The following is a 21,859-nucleotide window of genomic DNA, read 5'->3' as shown; positions in this document are numbered from 1 at the left end:
CTGCTTTCTGCTTAAAACAAGACAGTGGTTTGGCGGGCGTTTGGTTAACATTTTGAGTGCTTTTAACAAAAGTAGTAACATAGCTCCCTCCACCATATTACGACTTGAAATACTACACCATACTCGATATTCTAACCAAACTTCCTGTAGTATCTGTTTCTAAATAATGGTTTTGCAATTGTTATTTTTACCGCTGAAAAGAGATCCCAATTGGGGAATTAATATTTTAATGAAATGGGGGTCCATGTCAGAAGCAAATGAAACTATGGAAATTACCCATCTTCCTTTTTTCCTAAATGGAACAACAAACTCCTTGTGATTTTTTTCAGCACTAAACAACATCTGAGCAGTGGACATATTCTAATAAAGATTGTGCACACATTTGCTTTTTTATAGGATACTTAGTGTAAAAAATATACTGAGGCACACAACGGTCTGAGGCAAAATTCTGCACAACTACATTACTCTTTTTTAAATAAGTGAGGTCCTTAAAGAGAATTTTCTTCAGGAGTCTATCAGAACAATAAACCACAGATTGGGTTGTTTATTTTAAGCACTGAAAGGAGATTCTTGGTTTTCAGCATTAAGCACCAGAGTTGCCTCTGGGGAAAAAACAGACACCATAGTAAAAATCAAATCGAAGGACCTTATTAGCAGTCAACACAGATTGATCTGAATATCCTAATTGAAAACTGAAGTTTTATTAGGACCCAGAGACATGTTTGTAATAAATTACAGGAAGCAAAAAATTGAGATGAAATGCAGAAGAGTATTCTGTGAGATAAAGGCAAAATACATTAATATCACTCCAACCAAAGCTCATGTCAGTTAATTGAAATGCCAATGTGATATCTGTAAAGTAACACTAATCCTTTTTGACTTGTGTTTACAAAGCAAAGAATAATAGTTCGATAGCTCTGTATCAATATACAATGTAACAAACACTGGCCCCAGAAGCATCCTCTAACTTACATAATCAACACTACAAAGACATTAAATTCTAATAAAGCTAAAAAGATTTGTCTTGAAAACAGACTGAAACTACCTATTTAATTAAGGAGCCATTTGATCTATTCTCCTGATTAGCTAAGCCAAAGTCAGCACCAAAGACATAGAAAGTGAATAACAAAAGAAATGTAACCACTTCAGAGGTTTTTTTTCTGAGCTGACAGCATATATTTATGACATACAATCTTCTGCTCTATCTAGATTTAGTCTTCTCAATTAATTCCTTATTTGTAATTTTATGTATAAGCAAAAAGAAATAGTTGACTAATAAGTGCATAATGGAAAACATTGATTCAGGACATTATTATAATTTAACTCTTACCTCAGAGGTTGTTATAAACAATTTAATAAATTGATTGCCCCTATTTATACCCAACCTGATAAGACTGAGTTTGGTTATGTTTACATCAGCAACAGGAGTCCCCACTGATTGAAATTTTCTATATTGTTACGATACATTCAGGATTGCATTTCTTGCAAGTGTACTGAGAGTCCTGCAATTTTGTAGTATTCTAAAATGTTGCTTGTGATTTAACAAGAAGCTGCCCTCAGCCCAGGAATTTTTCCCAAATTGGTGTAAAAGGTGCAGTTCCTGCTTTCCTGCTGGTGGCTTCCAGAGGCTGCTGTTGGTTCTGGAGGTAGTTCACTTGCTCTCACCAGAAGGTACTGTTTTGTATCTGGCTGCCTCTATCAGTACCAGCTCCCTGCTCTGCACTGCCCAAGTGTGTGCAGAACAGGGAAGCAGCTGCCGGGCCAAGAAGAGTGAACAATAAGCTGGGATAAGTGTATCAGCAGAGCAATCCACTGTCCCTCCAACCCACAGAGAACACACGGGGAGGAAGAGAAGGGGCTTACAGAGGGGGGAGTGAGACAAAGTCTATTGGGGAGAGGGCAGTGCTTTTAATGGACACACCCAGGTGGGGGCAGGTTATCTTCCTAAAAGTAAATATAAGCAGCAGCCAAACCAAAAATCTCTTTAGATTTAATTTAAAACAAAGGTCTAGTTTGCCCTCCCTCCTTTTCATCACTTTTGAACCAGCATGGTAGTCAATCTTCTATTTTTTCCAGGGCTGCTGTTGTACTCATTGCAATGGTACAGTCATTTATTGGGGTCAGATAAAGACTTCCTTTTCTGTAATACAGCACTGTCTTGGAGCAATCAATAGAGCTCTTAAAGGTCATTTTTCTTTTGTGCAGTTCAGGTCTTTTCTTATTATTGGATTTCCTAAAAATGTCACAATTCCAGGCACTGGAGAGTAATCTGTGGTATTACAGATCTTTTTTTTTTTCTTATCTTGCATATATCCTAAATCTATGATTTTTTCCCACATTCTCAGATCACATGGCCCAGACATCTGTCCTCAATTCTTTCAAATTCTCTTCAAAATGCACCTTTTCTGCAAAATCCACAAATACTAACCTATAATCCAAAATTACAGTTACCCACACATTTTAAAAAAATAATCTCAGAGAAAACCTTAAATAAAAATAGAAAACCTATTGCATGATCTTTAGGACAGGGACCATGAGTTGTTCTTTTATGCCTTGTGCAGTCTTGTATAGGCCAAAATATTACTACATTTTTCATTTCCAGAATTTTTTTTATTTAAGTCCACAGCTATTTTTCTTGATTATTAAGATGATTCAATTTATTTAAAAAGCTGCTTATGCAATTTAACAAAAATATTGTAGCCTCTCTGTAAATAAAAGTTTGACAGCTCTAATCCCACTTTTTCATTTAGCTACATAAATTTCTGTTGTGCATGAAAGACTGTACTAATAACCCTCCACCCACAACAAATGTTATGTCCAATGGCCAAAAAATAATCTGTCTAGGTTCTGACCCCGTGTCCATCACTACAGTATTGTAGCACCTCGCTAGAAGATACATGTAGTCAGCAGGATGATAAGGTGTGGTCAAGTAATGAAGTATTTAAGACAGCAGCTACAGTAATTCACCTAACAGCTAGAATAACTGCACTAATCACCATCTGTGTTTCTGCATCTGGCTGCCCAAAGGTGGACCATTTTCATTTTATTGGTTAGATAAAATGACACTTCAAAGCCTGGGTCATTCTCAGTTCTATTGATGGATGCTGCCTGTGTACCGAAACCAATGTTTTCTCCCCTCTCCCACAATGTTTGGAGCAGAAAGCTCTCATCTCCCTGGCCTGTAAAAAGCAATTCTTCAGCTGAATGGCTATCTCCCCCAATCTTCAATTTCACTATCTCTTTGAGACTCTGCAGTGCAGTTTCCTTAACTCCCTGATACCTTGCATTGCCGGCAGAGGGACAAACTCAGTATTCAGTGGACTTAGGGTACAGAGCACCTAGACACTGGGTGTACAACCTTATAGAGCTTCTACAGCTGGCGCACACACACAGAGCTCAATTTAGCAATAAATCTCAAAGCCTTTTTAACATTAATTCCTGCCTAAATCTGTTGATCTTCTTTTGTTAAGTATCTCATCAAGCAGATATCAATCTGAATTTGCACACACTTTAAAGTCAGTATGAACATCAATTATGAACTCTCCTAAACACTATATTATCAGAAGTTCTGATGCCAGTCTCACTTCCTTAGCAATTATCTCTTATGGCATAGGTTTCTCCTAAGTCTAGAATCCCAGCTGTTTGATCATGAAACATCTCTGTACAGCTTGTAGTTGTTCTATCTTACAGCTGCCCAATAAACAATAATCAGCCACCAGGCCTAAACATGTTTCTCAAAAACACTACTACAGGGAAAATTGATACTTTAAATTTCTGATTATGGAGCTGGTTGGTTCCCCACTATTTGTGCATACAATACATAACAATTTAACATCATGGCTATATGCAATGCAGGTCAGTATAACAAAAACTAATAAACACAATACCTAAGCTTTCTAAATTAGCATTTTGCACTGGCTTTTGCACCAGCTGTCTTGAAATCACATAGAACAGACAAGAGTTTGATACTGTTAGAAGTAGTTAGTAGTCCCGCATTACAGCTTTCACCATAACAAAAGCGAAGTTCAACTTTCCATTGGAACCTTCCTCCCATCCCGGCTTTCATAACTTTCTCAAAACAATTCTCGTTTGGGACTTGTCTGGTTAATTGTGAGGGAGAAAGGGTTATCCCTTTATCTACTTTTGAATCATTGGACAATGGGGTGAGGGGCGGAATGCCAGCCGCATTTGGTTTGGGGTAATGTCTAATTCTGCAGCAAGGAAAGTCAGTATCAAGGGGACATGGAATACCAGTTGCACCAAGATACATAAACAGGCGACATCTGCAGCTCTGCCTTTCATTATGTTATGAAAGTCATGGCTAATAGGGTCAGTAAATGCCACTTTATCTGTTGGACCATAAAATATTTTATAATTATTATTACCATTTACTTCCTATAAACTAATATACTGATTGGATTCTGTATAGCACAAACCTATTTCTCCAAAACATGTTGGGGACATCTGAAGCATTCCAACAAATGGTGTTTCAGGATTCTACTGAACACCTCTACACAGACTATGTGCAGTACTTTAAAACAAATTTAAATAAGTTTAAAATAAATTTGCCTTAATTGAAATATTTCTGCATACTTGCGCAAATGTATCCAGCTAGTTTTTCAGCATTTCCACACTTTTCTCCTTGTGGAGCAAGGCCAATCTCCTCCACTGTAAGAAAAGTAACAAAGAAATATATTGTTTGACAGAATGTGACAACCAATCTGAATTTATTTTCAGAAACACTTGAATGGAAAAAGGAGATCCAACTTGATCCATCTTTTTCTGAACTTCCTTTAGATTTTCTTGAATCATTTTTTTAAGTAACATACCACCTAAGGATTTGATCCTTGATCACACAGAGGGAACTGCTTTAGGAGAGCAACATGGGGGATTATTGAGTATCTAAACTTCACTCTGGAGCCTGTTTGTGGGTAAAGCTGCAAGTCTATCATGGAGGTCACGGAAGGAATCTTGACAAAGGTATTTTTAGTAAGTCATGGACAGATCACAGGCCGTGAATTTTTGTTTAGTGCCCGTGACCTGTCCATGACTTTTACTAAAAATACCTGTGACTAAAACGTACCCTTAATCATGGTCCCCAAATTTACAGAGGGCAAAGGTGCCCATGTTGGCTTGCTGCACAAAACAGAGTGCACTCCCTGTGATTGCACCTGTGCTCCTGCGGAGCATATAGACATAGCTCATCAGGTGTGTAGCTCCCCTCTGCAATGCAGGATAAAAAACTGAAAACCAAGAGTACAATATGTCTCTTATTTACCATAAAGGCATATATGGTGGAAATCCCAAATTAACTAAAAAGGGTCAGATGCGACTGGCTCAAGCTTCCTTTCGGTCCATATTATTTTCTTTATCTTGACTGGTACTGTGAACTGTGACCTTCTATGTGCAGTTAAATTAATTTCTTCTGCACTTCTAGAAATTAAATCCAGATTAGCCCCATGCTAAGCAGCCATTCAGGATCAGATTGAATCAGTCTTTTTATTTAATCCATATATGCTAAATATCACTAAACATTTTAGGTCTCTTGCACAAAAGCAAAACATCTGATGCAAAGCTAAGCTATCTTTTGTCTCCTTGAGGCTCTCATATACATCCTGGTAGACTTAGTGAGATTTATACAGTCATACTGAGGGGAATGAAACCCCGTATCTAGCTTTGGAGTCTTGCTTGTCCTCATGGGCATGCGATTATAAGATATTTTTTGCAGGGAACTGAACAATTGCTCAGGCTATGTACTTAAACCAAATTGAGGTGGTATAGGCAATGAGATAGGTGCAAGCAATCACATCACATAGCTATTGACACCTGCTAATGAAGAACATCATGCAACTTGTAACAAAACAGTTGCCATATAAATTCATCTTCTAATTCAAACAACAAAATGTCATCTAGCACACTGAAGTTTACAAGCAGACCGGGTTTAAATGAAATTAACATATCATTTAAAATGTGCCAAACTAACAGGAGGAAAAAAACCCACAGTCCTGTACACTTTAAATAACACAATATTGATTTATCCAGCAGTACCCCAGCTAAATGTCAAATGTTCTACACTTTCTGATTTAGACTTTGGTTACCCATAACACTAAAAACCACACACACAATAACTAACAGTAGCAGAAAAAACTGAGAATCAAACTGTGCTGCTTGTCTCTTTATAGGCCTATGTTGCATCTTGTTTACCTATGTGATGTAGTATCTTAATAGAAGAAATGTAGAACTTGCATGGGACACCGAGGTCAGACTTAAACATAAACACTGAGTTAAAGAGTTATAACCAACGTATCAGGCCAACGAACAAACAGTGAATCTACACATTAGATAAAGTGGTTAAAATTAATTCAGCTAACCGTATACTGAATAAGTCATTTATAAAATAAAGATAAAGTAAATAAATAAAACTGATATTAATAAAACTGAAAAAGTGCAGTAAACTCCAATTAAGAGAACTATATAATAGCTGATTTGTGCTACCAGCCTACCGCTGCTTTGAAATGCTCTCAAAACAAAAACAAAAGGCAAACAACTTAGCTATCAATTAATAGGATTTCAACATATGGTAGAAGGATTCTTTGTCCACAGCATGAGTTATTTGTACAACATAATTAAAACAATGTATACAATTTCTTTAAACTCTCTGATGGTGGATCACAACATAGAAACAATGGGTGAAATCCTACCCCCTTGAAGTCAATGAGAATTCTGTCACTGATTTCAATGGCACCAGCATTTCATCCATACAAAATATATATATAAATTCAATACCTGTTTTTTTTTTGACTAATCTTTTAAATCACCGTTAATGTAATCGCAATTGCATTATAATAGGGAAAATAACGTGCACCCCAGGGCCATATCCTTAGCTGGTGTTGTTCTGATGATATGTATAAAGCTGACTTTTTAGAAACTTTCACTTGTTAATGAAAAGGAGCTTCTCATGCCTTTGTTCTGTGCAACCTTGAGCTAAGGTTAATGCTTCAAGAATTGTACTGAAGAGGTTGCTTTGTATAAGGGTTTCTTCTTTAATCTGGCTTACCTAGAGAAGCTGTAGCTTTTCCTACAACATACACTGATTTGGTATTCCATTTTTCTTGTAGAGAATTTCTCCAGGCTGTAAAACATTACATTATGTGTAAGCATTTGGCAATACAGCATAAACACTAGAGTATTTGGACTTCTGCCCAAAAGATTGCTTATTTATCTTGAGAAATCTGTGAGCACACCAAAATACTAATAACCAATACTACACTATAAATGTCAGCAATTCTACGTGTACAAAATAAAGATTTTAAATCAGATATATGGTTCACTCTAAAAACAGTCTATAACATGCTTCAAAAAGCTTTGGTTGAACAAAAACTGTTTTCAATTACTTGTGTTAAGTAGTATTTTTAATGGATACTTGCATGGTACCAGATCAACTGTAACTTGTAATGCTCATTTATATTTTGACATTAACTAGGAATAAAAACTCAGTTAAACTTGCAGAAGAAAAAGAATTCCAAAGCAAAAAGTGCATGATAAACTGATGAATTTCAAATTGCGCAATAAGGATATCCAGTATAGATTCGGTCATAAAACTGAAAGCTTAGACATAGAATAAATCGAAGATTTCATGCCAACAAATCAAAGAATGGTAAATAAATCCCATATTCATGCACTGGAATACTTCAGTATACAGCTCTATTATTTTATAAAAATAAGACGACAAATGTATACGCTGATTGTGCTTTGAATAAAAAGAAAAAGAGATCTATCAATATGGAAAAAAAATATCCTAGAGAAGCAGACCCCAAAATAAAGTGGCTAGGAAATAGCTTTTCTTTCTAAATATGTTAGTTAAATTATAGCTTCACACTGAGCAATGTTGTTCGGCTCCAGCCTCCTCTTCCCAATTCCTGAAAAACTGATTGAGCAGAGATAGATCTGATAGGTCTCCTATTATAATGCCTTATATAAAACAACAGTACAGACTCACATGAAATATATTGAGTTCATTTCTGCCCTTCAGTTTTTTTAAAAAATGGCTTAATAGAAATAGAAAAGATCCAGAGAGAGTTGTGCAAAAAAAAAATAATAATAATAATCAGAAGAAAGGAAAGCCTTCCATATAAGGTGATATTGAAAAGATTGAGACTGATTAGCTTACACGGGAGTCCGAATAAAAGGAGACATGTTTGATGCTACACACCTTGTATTCAGACCCTACACACTATTGTAACAATCTTTGTACAAATATCTTTGTGAGGTTTCATTTCAAAACTAATAACACATTGATCATTAACATTTTTGCATGATGTATGCACAGAGTGTGTACAAAAAGTTATGAATATATGCTGGAAATATGACTAAAGTGTGTTTAAACCAAGTATGTCGAGGGAGATGGTAAACAGGTCTGCCTTAGACAAAGGAATGTGTATTTGATTCTCTGACCAGCCTGTTCTTCAGGCAAAGACAATGAAGGTCCACTTTTACATATTAGGTAAACAAAGCTGTTAAACTAACAAGACGGGGAAGAAAGAGCATGGAGCTTCCTTTATGACCAGACTTCATGTTGCCTTCCTTGTAGTTTGAAAAAACTTTATTTTGAGGGGTAACCCTCAGAAGAATTCATTTAAAAGGTTTATTAGTCTATCAAGACAGGGGTCTGAACCTCAAGTGATAAGCAATTGAATTAACTGATTGTATACAATATTACTATATTATAAAAGTGTATAGAGTGAGGTCTTTTTATGAAACCCCATGACACAACAGTGATTAATATCAATGTGAACTGTACGTGTTAACAGTACAAAAGAAATTATGGATACTCATTGATATTAGGCTTTCCTGTCTGTGACCAAAGGGAGAAACATCCTTTCCCCCAGATAGGAATGCAGACAGCTGTCTACCTGTCTCCAATTAAATTATGCAAGGTGTGACCAGATATACTGGAAGTTCTATTTACCTAGATATCAGCAAGAGGAAGGGAAGACCACAGGAAAGGAAAAACAGCATGAGGTCATCCTGCCTCTTGAAACAAGTTAATTGAATTTAGGAAAATATAAGCAAGGGCAGAAGTCATCTTTGGCATCCATCACTAGACAGACAGAAGGGAACAGCGCTCCTGCAAGCTGAGAACATGGATCCTTCCACCAAAGACGGGGGGTGGGAGGAAGGAAGGGTGGAAGTCTCTGGAAACTGAATATAGGTGAGAAACCATGTTGAACAAGGCCTGTACCTTTCTAGATTAAGTTTTAGACTTTTAGCTGTGTGTTTTCACTTTTATTTGCTTGTAACCCTTTCTAACTTTATTCATTTACTTGGCATCACTTGGCCTACGTCCTATGTTAATAAATTTGTTTTATTTTTACTATAAACCAACTTAAGTGTTGCGTTTAAATGGAAAGGTGTATTTACCTCATTTAAGTAAATAAGCTGTGATGTGATTTTGTGTCTTCAAAGAAATAAGAAAGTTTGTTTGTTCCTCTAAATTGTCCAGGAGAGGGCAGGACAGTGCACAGCACATGGGTCTGGGAAAATTTGGGATTGGAAGTGTGTTGGGGTCACATTGCTGGTTGTAACCAAGGCTGGTGGAAGCCAGAGAGGGGCTGTAATCAGGCTGCTGGGATCAGAGCTGCTGAACCAGGGCTGTCTAGAACACAGACACTTCAGGGTGTGACCTGCATTCTTGTAGGCTGGCTGCGAGTATACCAGACTGGGAGCTACAGTAGTAAAGCATTGTAAGACGCACAGTTTGCAGGGCAAATAGTGATACAACCCCCTCACTTCTCTGGACTGCACCCTGACCGATAACATGATAGAGGTATATGTAATTATTTAAAATATGTATGTATTCCAGTAGTGCTCAAAAGCCCGAATCAGAATTGGGGCCCAACTGTAATAAGTATTGTACAAATACAAATAAAGATATGGTCTTTTCCCAAAAAACCTTAAAATCTAAGATGCTAATCCTGCAAACATTTAAACACAGGAACAGTTTCACTGAGCTGGTACTACTTACATGTGTAAAATTACTCATGTTTGCATGATCAAAGCCTAAATATGGAGAAGGTCAGGTGTTTCTAATTACCCTTGCTCATAATACAAAAACAAGGGGGATATAATTTGAAATGAAAAGATAAATACATTTAAAACTTGTGAAAGGAAATACTTTTTAAACAATACATACTTAACCTGTGGAACTCATTGCCAGAAGATAAAACATTGAGTTCTAGAGTTTAGTATGATTTTAAAAAAGGATAAGATTGTTCTCATTAACTATAAAACTATCAGAGTTATGTTAATGGGAAGGGATGTCCACTCCACACAAGGCCTGAAGGGGTTAAGGTGGCGAGGTGGGCCAATTAAACACATAGGCGGCACCTGAAGGAGGTGGCAAGGACTAATTAGAAATGAGGCTGAGCTGGACAGGAACAGACTGGGTCTGTATAAAGCCCAGAAGCTGAGGGCAGATGGGGGATATAGAGAGTGAGGCGACAGTCACTCTCAGGGTAGGGTAAGGTAGGATGTAGCCCAGGGATACAGCAGTAAGGTTCAGGACTGTGCAGACCTTGACAGCTTGTTGTAGGGTCCCTGGGCTGGAACCCAGTATAGAGGGAGGGCCTGGGTTCCCCTACCAGCCGCTGGAGAAGTGGCACTGTTAAGGGGTAGTGAATGGGAAGACTGCCTGGGACAGTGAGACCAGAGAGACTCTGATACCCGGGAAGGGGAATACTAAAGTGACCTGGCTGGAGGGCCAAGCCACAAAGGGAGAGCAGTTGAGTCCTGAGAGACTGAGGCACAGAGAGAGTGATAGAGTGACACTGCAGGAAGGGGAGTTGGCCTGGCAGAGCTAATCTGCAGGAGTGAGTAGAGCACCCCAGGACAGTTAGATAAAAATATTAAAGGGTATATATCCTTGTTCTATGGAGAGTAAACCAATTATTAACTGTCTGGGAATAGAAAGAAACTCTCTCTATATGCAGGCTATTCAATAATTGTCCATTTATATGCTTTCTTGCACCTTCCTCTGAAGCACCTTGTACTAGCCACTGTTAAAGCCAGAATACCCAACTAGACAGACTATTGATCTAATCTGGTATGACAATTTCTATATAATGTTCCACAAGACTTTTCCACCCAACCTGGTACATTGCTGTTTATTCATTATCATTTGTTCACTGTCTTTTTGCTACTTTTCAATCCACATGACAGATTTTATATTCAAGATTTGAAAAAACTGTTTCAAGTAAGATTTCATGAGAATCATACATGCATGATGATGGGATGGCCAGTTTCTAGTGGGCTAGAGAGTTTTCAGCAAACTCCTATGTACAGTCCCAGAATATACCTTTATATATTAAAAACTGAAACAGATTCCTTAGTTGGTGCTTACTACTGTCCTAGCATTACTAAGAAGAATAACTTTCATTCACTTCATGGGAAAAAATGAAGTCTAATTAGAGTTATTTGCACTCAGTTATTTTTGTTATAATAACTAGAAAAATATTATTATGGGGGGGAACAAACAAACAATCTCTACATGTGAAAGCTCACCTAAGCATAAAGCAGCGTGGTGCCTTTAAATATTCAAAGTCAATTATTAGATAATTTTTTTTTTAAATATACCCATACATGCACACTAAGTAGCTTCTGGTGGGCGAGAGAATGAAATTTATAAAACTTCATTTAAAAAGACAGAACCAAAGATATAAATCTGCACTTACCTTCATTTTTACTATTCTCTCCCAAACATAACTTGGCAGCTTCTACTGCTCTTGGACTGGTAAAAATTAAACCCTCATAACTATCTGGATGAGAGAGCTACCAAAAAACAATTTAGAAAATATATTTAGATAAACTCTGGGAAGTTCAAAAAACATACAGTGAATGTTACAATTTTACAATATGAAAATTACAGTCCAAAGTGTCAAATATTTTGATCACTTAATAAAAGTAGCAGAAATATTAATGAGATTTATAACACTGAATTCAGGTTAACTCAAACTTTCACACAAGACAACGTTAATTCTGAAATCTGAATATAGGAACAGACATAAATTCTTCTCACCAGACTGGAATGTGAGAAAAGTATATGATGGATTTAAAATTCTTACAGGGGAAGCTAATAATTATTGTTAGCAGTAACTCAGAAAGTATCATGAGGGCAGGTGCTTGCCTCACTGCCAGGGTGAAGAATAGTTCAGATTACTGACTGTCTATGCAAAAAACAACACCAACCAAAAAATTTCTGGTGGACCCTAATAATTGTAGGCCTTGTCTGAACAAAGTAACAGATTACAAATTTAAACTCAGCATTTAAGTAAATATCCCTGGATATTTGTAAGAACAAGGAAAACACAAAACTATGTATCTCAAATTTTAAACAAAATAATTTTTAAAATGGTAGAGAGAACATCAAGTGTGCAATTTTGTGGGTGCAGCACAAAATTTGAAGCCCAGGGCAAGACAGCTGTTAAAGACACTTTTTCCCCCTTCTGGTTCTAGCGTAATGGGGGGCTGAAAAGTACTGAGCACTTTTGAAAATCTCACTTCTTTATTTAGGTTCCTGCATGGGAGCTTTTGGGTGCTGAGCTCTTTTCAAAACCTGGCATTAAAAGTGTAAAATACTCATCTTATATAGGAGTACAGGGCAATTGTTTAAGATATGTTTTAACAACTAAGCGCCCAATCCTGAAAATGGCTCTGTATGGAACCTACTGCAGGTGTATAACCCTAATATAGAACACACAAATAACGAATATTCAAATAATGTGGGAAAACTTCTTTAGCATAAATAGCATTTTCTATCATCTCAGTTATATGATTTCTTTACAGATGATAAAATAAAAATTAGGACTGTCGGATGTCTGAGGCTTATAGATAAATTTGGGTTAGCAATCAGAGATCATATAAAGATCTACAACACAAAATACTAATAACAAACGCATGTATATTGCATACTCTGAGAATAAAAAGGGATAGGATTTAAAGTAGGGTTAAATACTGGCCCCACTAAAGTCCATGGCAAAACTCCCATTTACTTCAGTGAAACCAGGATTTCACAAAAGCTGTTTGTTTCATTTAACCCCCTCATAAAGTGTATTTAATATTACTGAAGCTGCAAAGAAAGCACTAGCTTAGGGCTTTTTCAAGTAGAATATAACTGGGATCACCCATGCCTCATAACCCTGGCTGTGTATATTAGATTCATAACTGGCCAACTCATTCACTGCTAATTAGTTTGTATCATAGTAAGGGGTTTGTTTTTTTCAAGTCTTTAGTTCTGCAGCTGCAGGATATGGTAAAGTATGTGTAAGTGCAGAACTTGTGCTAATGAGCTGCCCCACAGTAACTTCCATAAACATTTAGAAAACACACTGTGCATGTACAGCAAGCATTTGGAACGAGAGGTGCTGCAGCCTCAATATGTTCATGGACAGTAAGATCACTTGCCTGGCGCTAGAGAAATTCTCACACAGCTAGGGATGACCCTCAGCAACCTGGTTTCCCAAACTTTAAAACAATTGTAATTTAAAAATATCTTTGCCTCCAGCCCAGGGGCAGAGGAGAGGGAAGGAGAAATCCCCCTTGTCAAATTGAGAGCTATATAACCAGAACATCCATCACGAGTCTCCTTTCATTGTTTTCTTTGAACCAGCTAGCATTTAAAGCTCTCTTCAGCTGACTAACAGGCCCTGCCAGAGTTCAGATGGGGAACAGATGTGAATACTGTCTAAGCCTGAGCATGATTTCTCAAAGCACATTGAAAGAGCTATTCTATAGAAAAAGGCTCTGTATTTAATGCATTCACTAAGACTTAAGTGACAGTAACATAATGTATACAGGACCAATACACTCCTTCTATATGGTTTTTCATCATTTTCAACTCTGCTGCTCAGTTTAAGCTACTCACTCTACTGCAACTTTATACATTTGTGACAGGGTGCAGCCTGGGACTGTGGGACCCCTGTGCCCCCTTAACTCTCAAGCCTGGGCTATCCCTCACAGTGCTTTGCTAGTGACAACCAGCAAACCCCTCCAGGCACTATCACTCAGCACAACCACATGTGGAGCCCCACACCCAGCTAGATTGCATGAATGCTCCCAGAGCCACTCATGAATCACAAAGAGAAAGGCACCTGGCAAATCCCCCCCAGCTCCCAGCCTTGTACCCCAGGAATATACCGTCTTGCACTGTTTACACCCTTTCTTGAGCAATGTAAGTGTATTAATTGGTTCACCACTTCATCAATGGAAAGTGGAAATACATCAGCCTGTAAACCTGTGCCGATTTATCAAGCACTTCAGGCAAACTCAATGGTAAAGATAAACAGTAAAACAAGTTTATTAATTATAAAAGATTATAAGTGATAGGCAAAAAGTCAGAGTGGTTACCATAAGAAAAGAAAATACAAGCACGTAATCTAAACTCTCAACTCTATTAGACTGGGCAACATCTAGATTAAGCAGTTTTTCTCACCTTACTGGATATTACAGTTCATATGACAAAGGTTTCACCCTTGAAACCTAGGCCAGTTTCCTCTGTTGGAATCTTCAGTCTTCTGAGTGTCTTTCCTTGCTGCTTGCAGCATAGGTGCAGGGAGGAGAGAGGGCAAAGCATGGGGCCCCTGTGTTCTGTTTTATACCCTTAATCCATGTGCTTGAAGAACACTAATCCAGCCATGTCGGTGGGCATTGCTGAGTCCCCAGGCAAGGTTAAGTAATTCCCCTGGTGTGGCCTTGTGCAAGTGAGCCATTGAATTGTAACTGCCTTGCCTGACAATGGCTGTTGATGGTTGTTGGATACCCGCCTGGGCTTTGGTTATCCCCTCCTTGTCTTTGGGGAGCTAGTATCTGGACGCTTCCCAAACCCACAGCATATTTTAGTGACAATCATACAACACAATTCTCATAACTTCATATGCATTGATGATATACATATTTAGATGCAACAGTGGGTTTCAGAAGATCATAACCTTTCCTCTGATACCTCACGTGGCATGCTTTATATGCAATATCACAATTATATATAGATGATGAATCTGCGGGCTACAGGGTGCTCCTCGAGGTACAGAGTGTCACAACATTTTAGATGTAAACTCTCATAATGTATAAGTCTAAATCCAGCATCAGGTTGGAAAACTATGAAGCCGTATTTCAAAGTTTCAGGGTAACTGCAGCTACATTTCTCCACCATGCTCCCTCAAGAGTTTCTGGCTTCCAGCCATCACCTCTCCTGGATGGAAACCAGTGTCTCACTCCTTTCTGACCTGGGGGTTTTAAGGCTGAACAGCTCCCAGCTTTATATTGCAATACCTCAGTAAGCCAGTCTGCCTAAAAGGTCAGTGCCTGTCCTTTGCTTCCTCTTTGAGGGATATGGCCAGTGTACTGCCAGCACTTACAAATTACCCCACAGCTCCTTCTAAGCCAGTACATTTATTATTAAGGTAAAATCATCAAAAAGAAAGCATATAAAAACAACAACAAAAAAAACGTACACACATGCTATAAAGTTTACCAGGGTCACCCCCAATTTCAACATAGGTCACTGGTAATGTCAGTCTTTCAAACCTGACAACTAGGTTTTCCACATGGGTGCAAATTCAGTCTTTAGATCAAGAACCAGAATGAAGGCCCTGAGTTATTTTAAGATGGGGCTGTTTATCCAAAAGTACTTTCTTGTCTGTTGGCCTCTGGAAAATCCAGTTAGAACCAGAATATGCAAGCCTCCCTTGGTGGTAGTACCTTTCTGGAGGTGTTATAAACTGAATGATTTGTGCTCATCATCCCTTACTGATTTCAGTTCCTGAAGGAGCCGTGGTAACCCTCACCTCTCGGAAAGCATACAATCTCTGGCCCAGAGAGGTACCATTCATACATTTAATACAAAAGGGTCTCCCAAAGATATTGCAGAAAGTTGCCTATCTGCCTCAAGTATATTGAAAAGTGGATTGCTTCTGCATGAGATGATCCTCTAATTTAACAAATGCATTCTAAGGGGAGTCTTCCTCTGTGGGATGAACAGCTCTTCCAATGTGTTTCAGAACTCATGCCCAGATGTTTTTCACTTTATTTTTATCCATTCCTCAAGAACTTTCCCCTTAAGTACTTCACCACAGCCAGAACTTAACCAACTTTACAGAATAAAGTAAAAGACTGAGTTTTAGCTCTAGGTTTTGAAAACTTTTTGGCTGTCATTAGGGATTAAGGGGCTTTGTTACAAAGAGGTGGTTTCCATTACAGTTTAATTAAAAAGTTTATATTTGTTTTTTAGTTTTAATAATCATGTAACAGGCCCAGGTGCTTGGCAACTGACTCAATAAGAATTTCTAAACAAACATAAGAGTAGAGGGTTTAAAAAAAATACCGGAAAGAAAATCCATTTTATGAGAATGAACTGAAAATTTTGAAGTTGTTTCTAGCTTGCAGGGTTCAAACTGGATCCATTTCTCACTTCCCTCCCCACAAATTTTCAGGAAATACCTTTTAAAAATGTCTGAATATTTGTTTTCCTCCTCTCACTTTTTGCCACCAGGTGCCATAAAATAAATTATGTGCATTTGTCATTAACTTTTCTTCTTTCCTAACCTTTGAAAAGTTGTAAAATAGCGAAAGAAAAAATGAAACTAATTCTGCCACAGTAATTACTCAAACGTCTCCAGTTTTTGAAGAGTCTGAATTTTCATTTTTCCTTTTGCCACTCTAGCTTCTCCAAGATAAAGAAGTTTTAAAAAGTTAGAGTGGCTAAGAGAAAAATGAAAAAGTGACACTCTCCCTCCCCCAAAAACCTAGCTATGATTAATTTAATGACAAAATGGAGGGGCAAGAGGGAGCAACAATGAATAATTAAAATTTTTGAAACTTTCAATTTCAACAAAAAAATAAAGTAAAACGGAAAATCTTAAAAAAACCCAAAAGCTTTTTGTGAAAGTTTTCAGTTTAGGAAAAGGACCATCTTTTGTCCGCAAAATGTTTCAAAACGAAAAATGTCAACCAGCCCTACTAAACACATTTCTTTTCTGTTTCTTTCTCCAGCTCACATGGTCCTTCCCTCCTCTCTCAAGTCCATAAAATCCCCATTATTTAGAGCATTCTGTGGAACACACCATTGGGCACCCGTCAGGTAGGGAAACTAGAACAGAAAACACTGTCCTTAGAATCTAGGCGACAGGTGGTTCATATCATACAAACAAGTTCTTACGAAGGCCTATCTTTTTCTTGCATAAATCCACCTTCCTACATATACCTTCCTTTATGTAAATCCTGGTGTTACAGCACACTATGCCGTAGGCAGGAGCATAGAAGAAAGCACAGTCAGATCTTAACAAACAGAGGTCACTGATGAGCAGCTCAAACCACTAAGTGTGCCATCTCCTTGCCCAATGGTTTTCATCCAGGGGCCAGGGTGTCCTGGGGGGCCCGCAAGCTGGTTTCAGGGGGTCCACCAAGCAGGGCCGGCATTAGACTTGCTGGGACCCAGGGCAGAAAGCCAAAGACCCACCACATGGGGCTGAAGCCCGGGGCCCCAAGTCCCACAACCCAGGGCTGAAGCCGAAGCCGGAGCAACTTAGCTTTGTAGGGCCGAAGGCAACTGACCTGCTTGTTACCCCCTAATGCTGGTCCTGGCTTTTACATACAGTAAAATAGTTGTTGTGGGCCATGGAGTTTTTATAGCATGTTGGGGTGGAGGCTCAGAAAGAAAAAGGTTGAGAACCCCTGTCCTAGCCCCCACTCGTTTGGAGAGCAAGAAAGAGAGTTCTAAATTCAAGCCTGTTTTCTAACTAGGCAGCAGATACACTTCCATGGCAAAGTTTTCTAGGCAACTGACCTAGTATTATAGTCACTGCAAGACTGGATATAGCTCATCCCAGCTGAATCTGTCAGGTTAGTTACAAGAGAAGGGACTACATCATCTAAGGATGTCAGGGAGACAAGTTTGGTATGCTCAGTGAAGTTCTTCACCATCGTTAGTAGCAGCTTTTTGGTCCAATTAGGCAATGAGGGATGAGACTAACAAGGTATATACCTAAGGAGGGGACTGGAGTTGTGGAAAAGTTCTTTAACTCCCTATCAATTCAGGAGAGAAACAGCAATACAGAAAGCAGTGAGAAGGTATTATTGAATCAGGATTAGTCTTTGTAGCTTGGCAGTCATAGGGCATAATTTCTCCAACAGGACTACTACAAGGTTGAAAGCTTACCTTTTCAAAGAAAGTCTGAAGAGACACAAATTCAAATGACAAAACAGGGATTAAAGCTGCTTCAAATCCGTATAATCCTAATTCCTATGGATAAAAAGTATATCTAGTCATTGGAATGCATCACAAATAGTGTCTATTTATATTTATAAGAATGGGCTATTTGGCAACAGAACTATTCAACTACTTTTCTGAACTAAAATCCAAAACTATCTATGGAATTTTTGGTTTTTTTGTTGTTGATTAATTTAGTGCTGCTGAAAGATATTGTACTTACAGCCCTGGAGACTGAGGCCCTCTATTTATCCATTAAACAGGTACAATATAAGCCAGGGATGGGCAAACTTTTTGGCCTGAGGGCCACATCTGGGAATAGAAATTGTATGGTGGGCTATGAATGCTGACAAAATTGGGGTTGGAGTGTGGGAGGGGGTGAGGGCTCTGGGGTGGGGCCAAAAATGAGGAGTTCAGGGTGCGGGAGAGGGCTCTGGATTGGGGTGGGGGGTTGGGGTGCGGACAGGGGTGCAGACTCTGGTTGGGGTGTGGGATCTGGGGTGGGGCTCGGAATGAGGAGTTTGGGGTGTAGTAGGGTGCTATGGGCTAGGACTGAGGGGTTCAGAGGGTGGGAGGGGGATCGGGCAGGGGGTTGGGAAGAGGCTCAGGAGTGCAGGCTCCAGGCAGCACTTACCTCAAGCAGCTCCCAGAAGCAGCAGCATGTCCCTGATCCAGCTCCTATGCCGAGGCACAGCCAGGCAGCTCTGCATGTTGCCCCATCCGCAGGCACCACCCCTGCAGCTCCCATTGGAGCACCGGAGGGGGCCATTGGAACCGGGCCATTGGAACAGGGCCATTGGAGCATGTAGGAGCCAGAGAGGGGCCATGCCGCTACTTCCGGGAGCCACATGGAGCGGCCCCGACCCTCCTGCAGCACTGAAGCGGGGAAAGCCCCAGACCCCAGTTTCCAGCGGGAGCTTGAGGGCCAGTTTAAAATGGCTGATGGGCTGGATCCAGCCGGCGGGCCGTAGTTTGCCCACCCCTGATATAAGCGGTCTCTCACTACCGATGTGCCTTACTACTAAGGGCCCAATCCTGCAAATTGTTACATGTATATGAAGTTCATTAAAGCCAGTGGGACTATCTGCACAAGTAAGAACTGCCCACATGAATATGGTTTGCAGAGATAAGGCCAATTATAGGGGTAAAAGGTATTTAAGTATCCATTTATGTTCTTGGACTCTCACTGGAGACTGCTAACAATTGTTTGTAACAATTACAAAATACTGTAATCCTAATTCTGATCTATATGAAAGCAAACTGATATTTAGTCATTTACGCAGTTTAAAACTAACTTCAATAACAATGGATTATTACTTAGCTAAGAACATTAACTGTCATATCTAAAACTACTCTTTGTAATAGTGCAAATTACACTGGAAAGTTAGTTTTCTCAATGGATACTAACATTTGAAACACTTTTTCCTAGTTTTGTAACACCCAATCACATTAATCTTGTTTAATTGGTAATTATTATTATTATTAATTTAATAATGAAACAAGGCAAAGGATAGCTTCCCCCACCCTTATGTTACTTACTTGAATATATGGATCTGGTCCTGAGTCTCTGTCTTTGGGATCCTTCAGTAACAGAACTTTCATTGTTTACCAAAACTGGCCACAGATCACTGAAACACAACAAAGGAATATCTAAATTAGATCTAGAGGACTTCTCCCTGTACAATGCCAGTAAAAGTTATGCATCACAAGAAACAGGATAATTGACAGATGCACTACCGTTTACACAATGAGTAAGCAATTAACGAACATTCTCTGGGAGTGAACACCCACCCTGATAAGGCCAGCAAAAAGCATGTTGGTTTTTAATGATACCACTTACAGAGAAACAAACGACAATGAAAACCAACAAAAAGAAAGAACTTTGAAAGAAAACACTTTTAAAAAGGAATAATGATTTCAGTAACATATTAACATAGTAATATAATGAGCATCCTCTGACAGCTTTGCTATTCTATTCTATATTGGTTCTTATACTGACCTCATCACATGGTATTTGAGCCCCTCCTCTGGGCTTGCAAGTAGAGGCTGGGCCCTGTCCCACTCTGGAGCCACAAACACAGGAGGAGCTGACAGCCGGTGCGAGTTCCCCACCTTCCCACGGGCAGTGGGACTCAGGCTTCCAGCTTCAGCCCCGGGTGGCAGGCAGCAAGCTTCGGCCACATGGCGGCAGCGTCTGGAAACTGGGGTTCAGGCTCACCACCTGCCTCATTGCCTCTGGCCCCCGCTGCCTCTCTCGGCCCCTGACCCATCCACCCCATCACCCCTGGCCCCCAATGCCTCACTACCCACCATCCTATCCAAGGCTTAATTTGTCCCCTGGCTTGCCAAGGCTGTGTAAGTCTGCTGTGAAAAGTGATATTTGTATGTTTGTTAATATCACTTTTCACTGCTTCACAGCTGGCTAACAAGTCTGCTGCTGTGAAAAGTGATATTAACAAACATACAAATATAATTTTTCACAGAAGCAGACTTACTAGCTAGCAATTCTATTCAAAAGAAAAAAACAGAAACAAAAAAAGCAAAAGCAACAACTACGAAAAAAGACAAGAACATGCAGAGCACCTTATTTGTGTTTCTATTCTGTTTAGGTCCAGTAAAGAACTGTACATTGTTGTTGTTCCTGAATCTGCAAAAAACCCAACAACCCTACATAAATACATTACAATGATTTGGACAGGTATGTGTGCATATTTATTTCTTTTTCCTGAAGTTAATTAAGTTTTTCGGAAAAATTGTCATAGTGGCCGTCAGCAAGAGTTGGTGGCCACACTCTGAGGACTCCAAAAAATGTGTTGTGAGAACCCCTGCACTAAGTTACATAACTAACATCTGTCACATTTATTCTTTCATCCTCTCCCCAGGAAGAAAAGTGTATGTAGTAGTGTTTTATCTTGGAATTTATTTTTATAATATGTGTATTTCAGAGCACACACTTCCAAATGAAGTCAACAGAAGCTATGGGAGCTCAATGTCTGAAAATCAGACCCCATTGAAGTCAATGAGACCAGCTAGTCGTGCTTAAATGTAGGCATGAGCTTAGATACTTTGCTGAATTGGGGCCTAAGTGATTCTCTCCTACAGGAGGATTCAATATCAGAGCCATGACTGGAACTCATAATAACACTTCCTATTGTTTAGGTGCTAATCATGTCTCCTGAGATAAGGTTGTGATGACAGTTGCATGATAAGAAGTCTAATTTTGACACACACATCCTTTTAACTTTTCATAGGAAGAAGGTATTCCCATGAACATTTTTATGCTTAATTTAGAGGAGAGAGCAAATATTTTGGGGAGTGTCAAACACAGAACTTTTTTTCTTGAAAAATAAGTGTTCTTGTGATTTTTCATCCATATATAACTTTGAAAAAAAATTCCATAAACCCCAAAGTCAAAATAAACAAAGTTTTGTATACCCCTCTGCAGAGTATAGGTTATTAGAATTTTGATTTTGAAACTAAAGGCATTAACAATCTTTCCTGCTATTGACTCGATCTCCACTAGCCACCCCACCATAAAAAATTTAAGCATTTCAAAACTTCAACCAGTTACAGATTAACACTTAATAATAATGAACTTAAAGC

General features: G+C 38.9%; 1 protein-coding gene across 3 annotated transcripts in view; it reads right to left on the bottom strand.

Annotated features, from left to right (window-relative positions):
* Positions 1–21,859, bottom strand: part of UROS (uroporphyrinogen III synthase) — a 34,624-nt gene that overhangs the window by 9,420 nt on the left and 3,345 nt on the right. Inside the window, exons 1-6 of one of the 3 annotated variants that reach the window (XM_084633825.1) lie at positions 20,840–20,914; positions 19,796–19,884; positions 18,206–18,289; positions 11,730–11,826; positions 7,058–7,132; positions 4,594–4,668 (exon numbers count right to left, since the gene is read on the bottom strand). In XM_084633825.1, coding sequence (XP_084489951.1) covers positions 4,594–4,668; positions 7,058–7,132; positions 11,730–11,826; positions 18,206–18,289; positions 19,796–19,858 — 394 coding nt within the window. In that variant the 5' untranslated portion in view covers positions 19,859–19,884; positions 20,840–20,914. Of the gene's footprint in view, positions 1–4,593; positions 4,669–7,057; positions 7,133–11,729; positions 11,827–18,205; positions 18,290–19,795; positions 19,885–20,255; positions 20,456–20,839; positions 20,915–21,859 lie in introns of those variants that run through there. The other 2 variants (XM_084633826.1, XM_084633824.1) reach the window with 2 other exon arrangements.

The sequence above is a fragment of the Lepidochelys olivacea genome, assembly GCF_965140295.1.
Source record: "Lepidochelys olivacea isolate rLepOli2 genome assembly, chromosome: 7".
In the NCBI taxonomy this organism is placed as follows: domain Eukaryota; kingdom Metazoa; phylum Chordata; order Testudines; family Cheloniidae; genus Lepidochelys; species Lepidochelys olivacea.
This window is presented reverse-complemented; position numbering and strand designations above follow the sequence as displayed.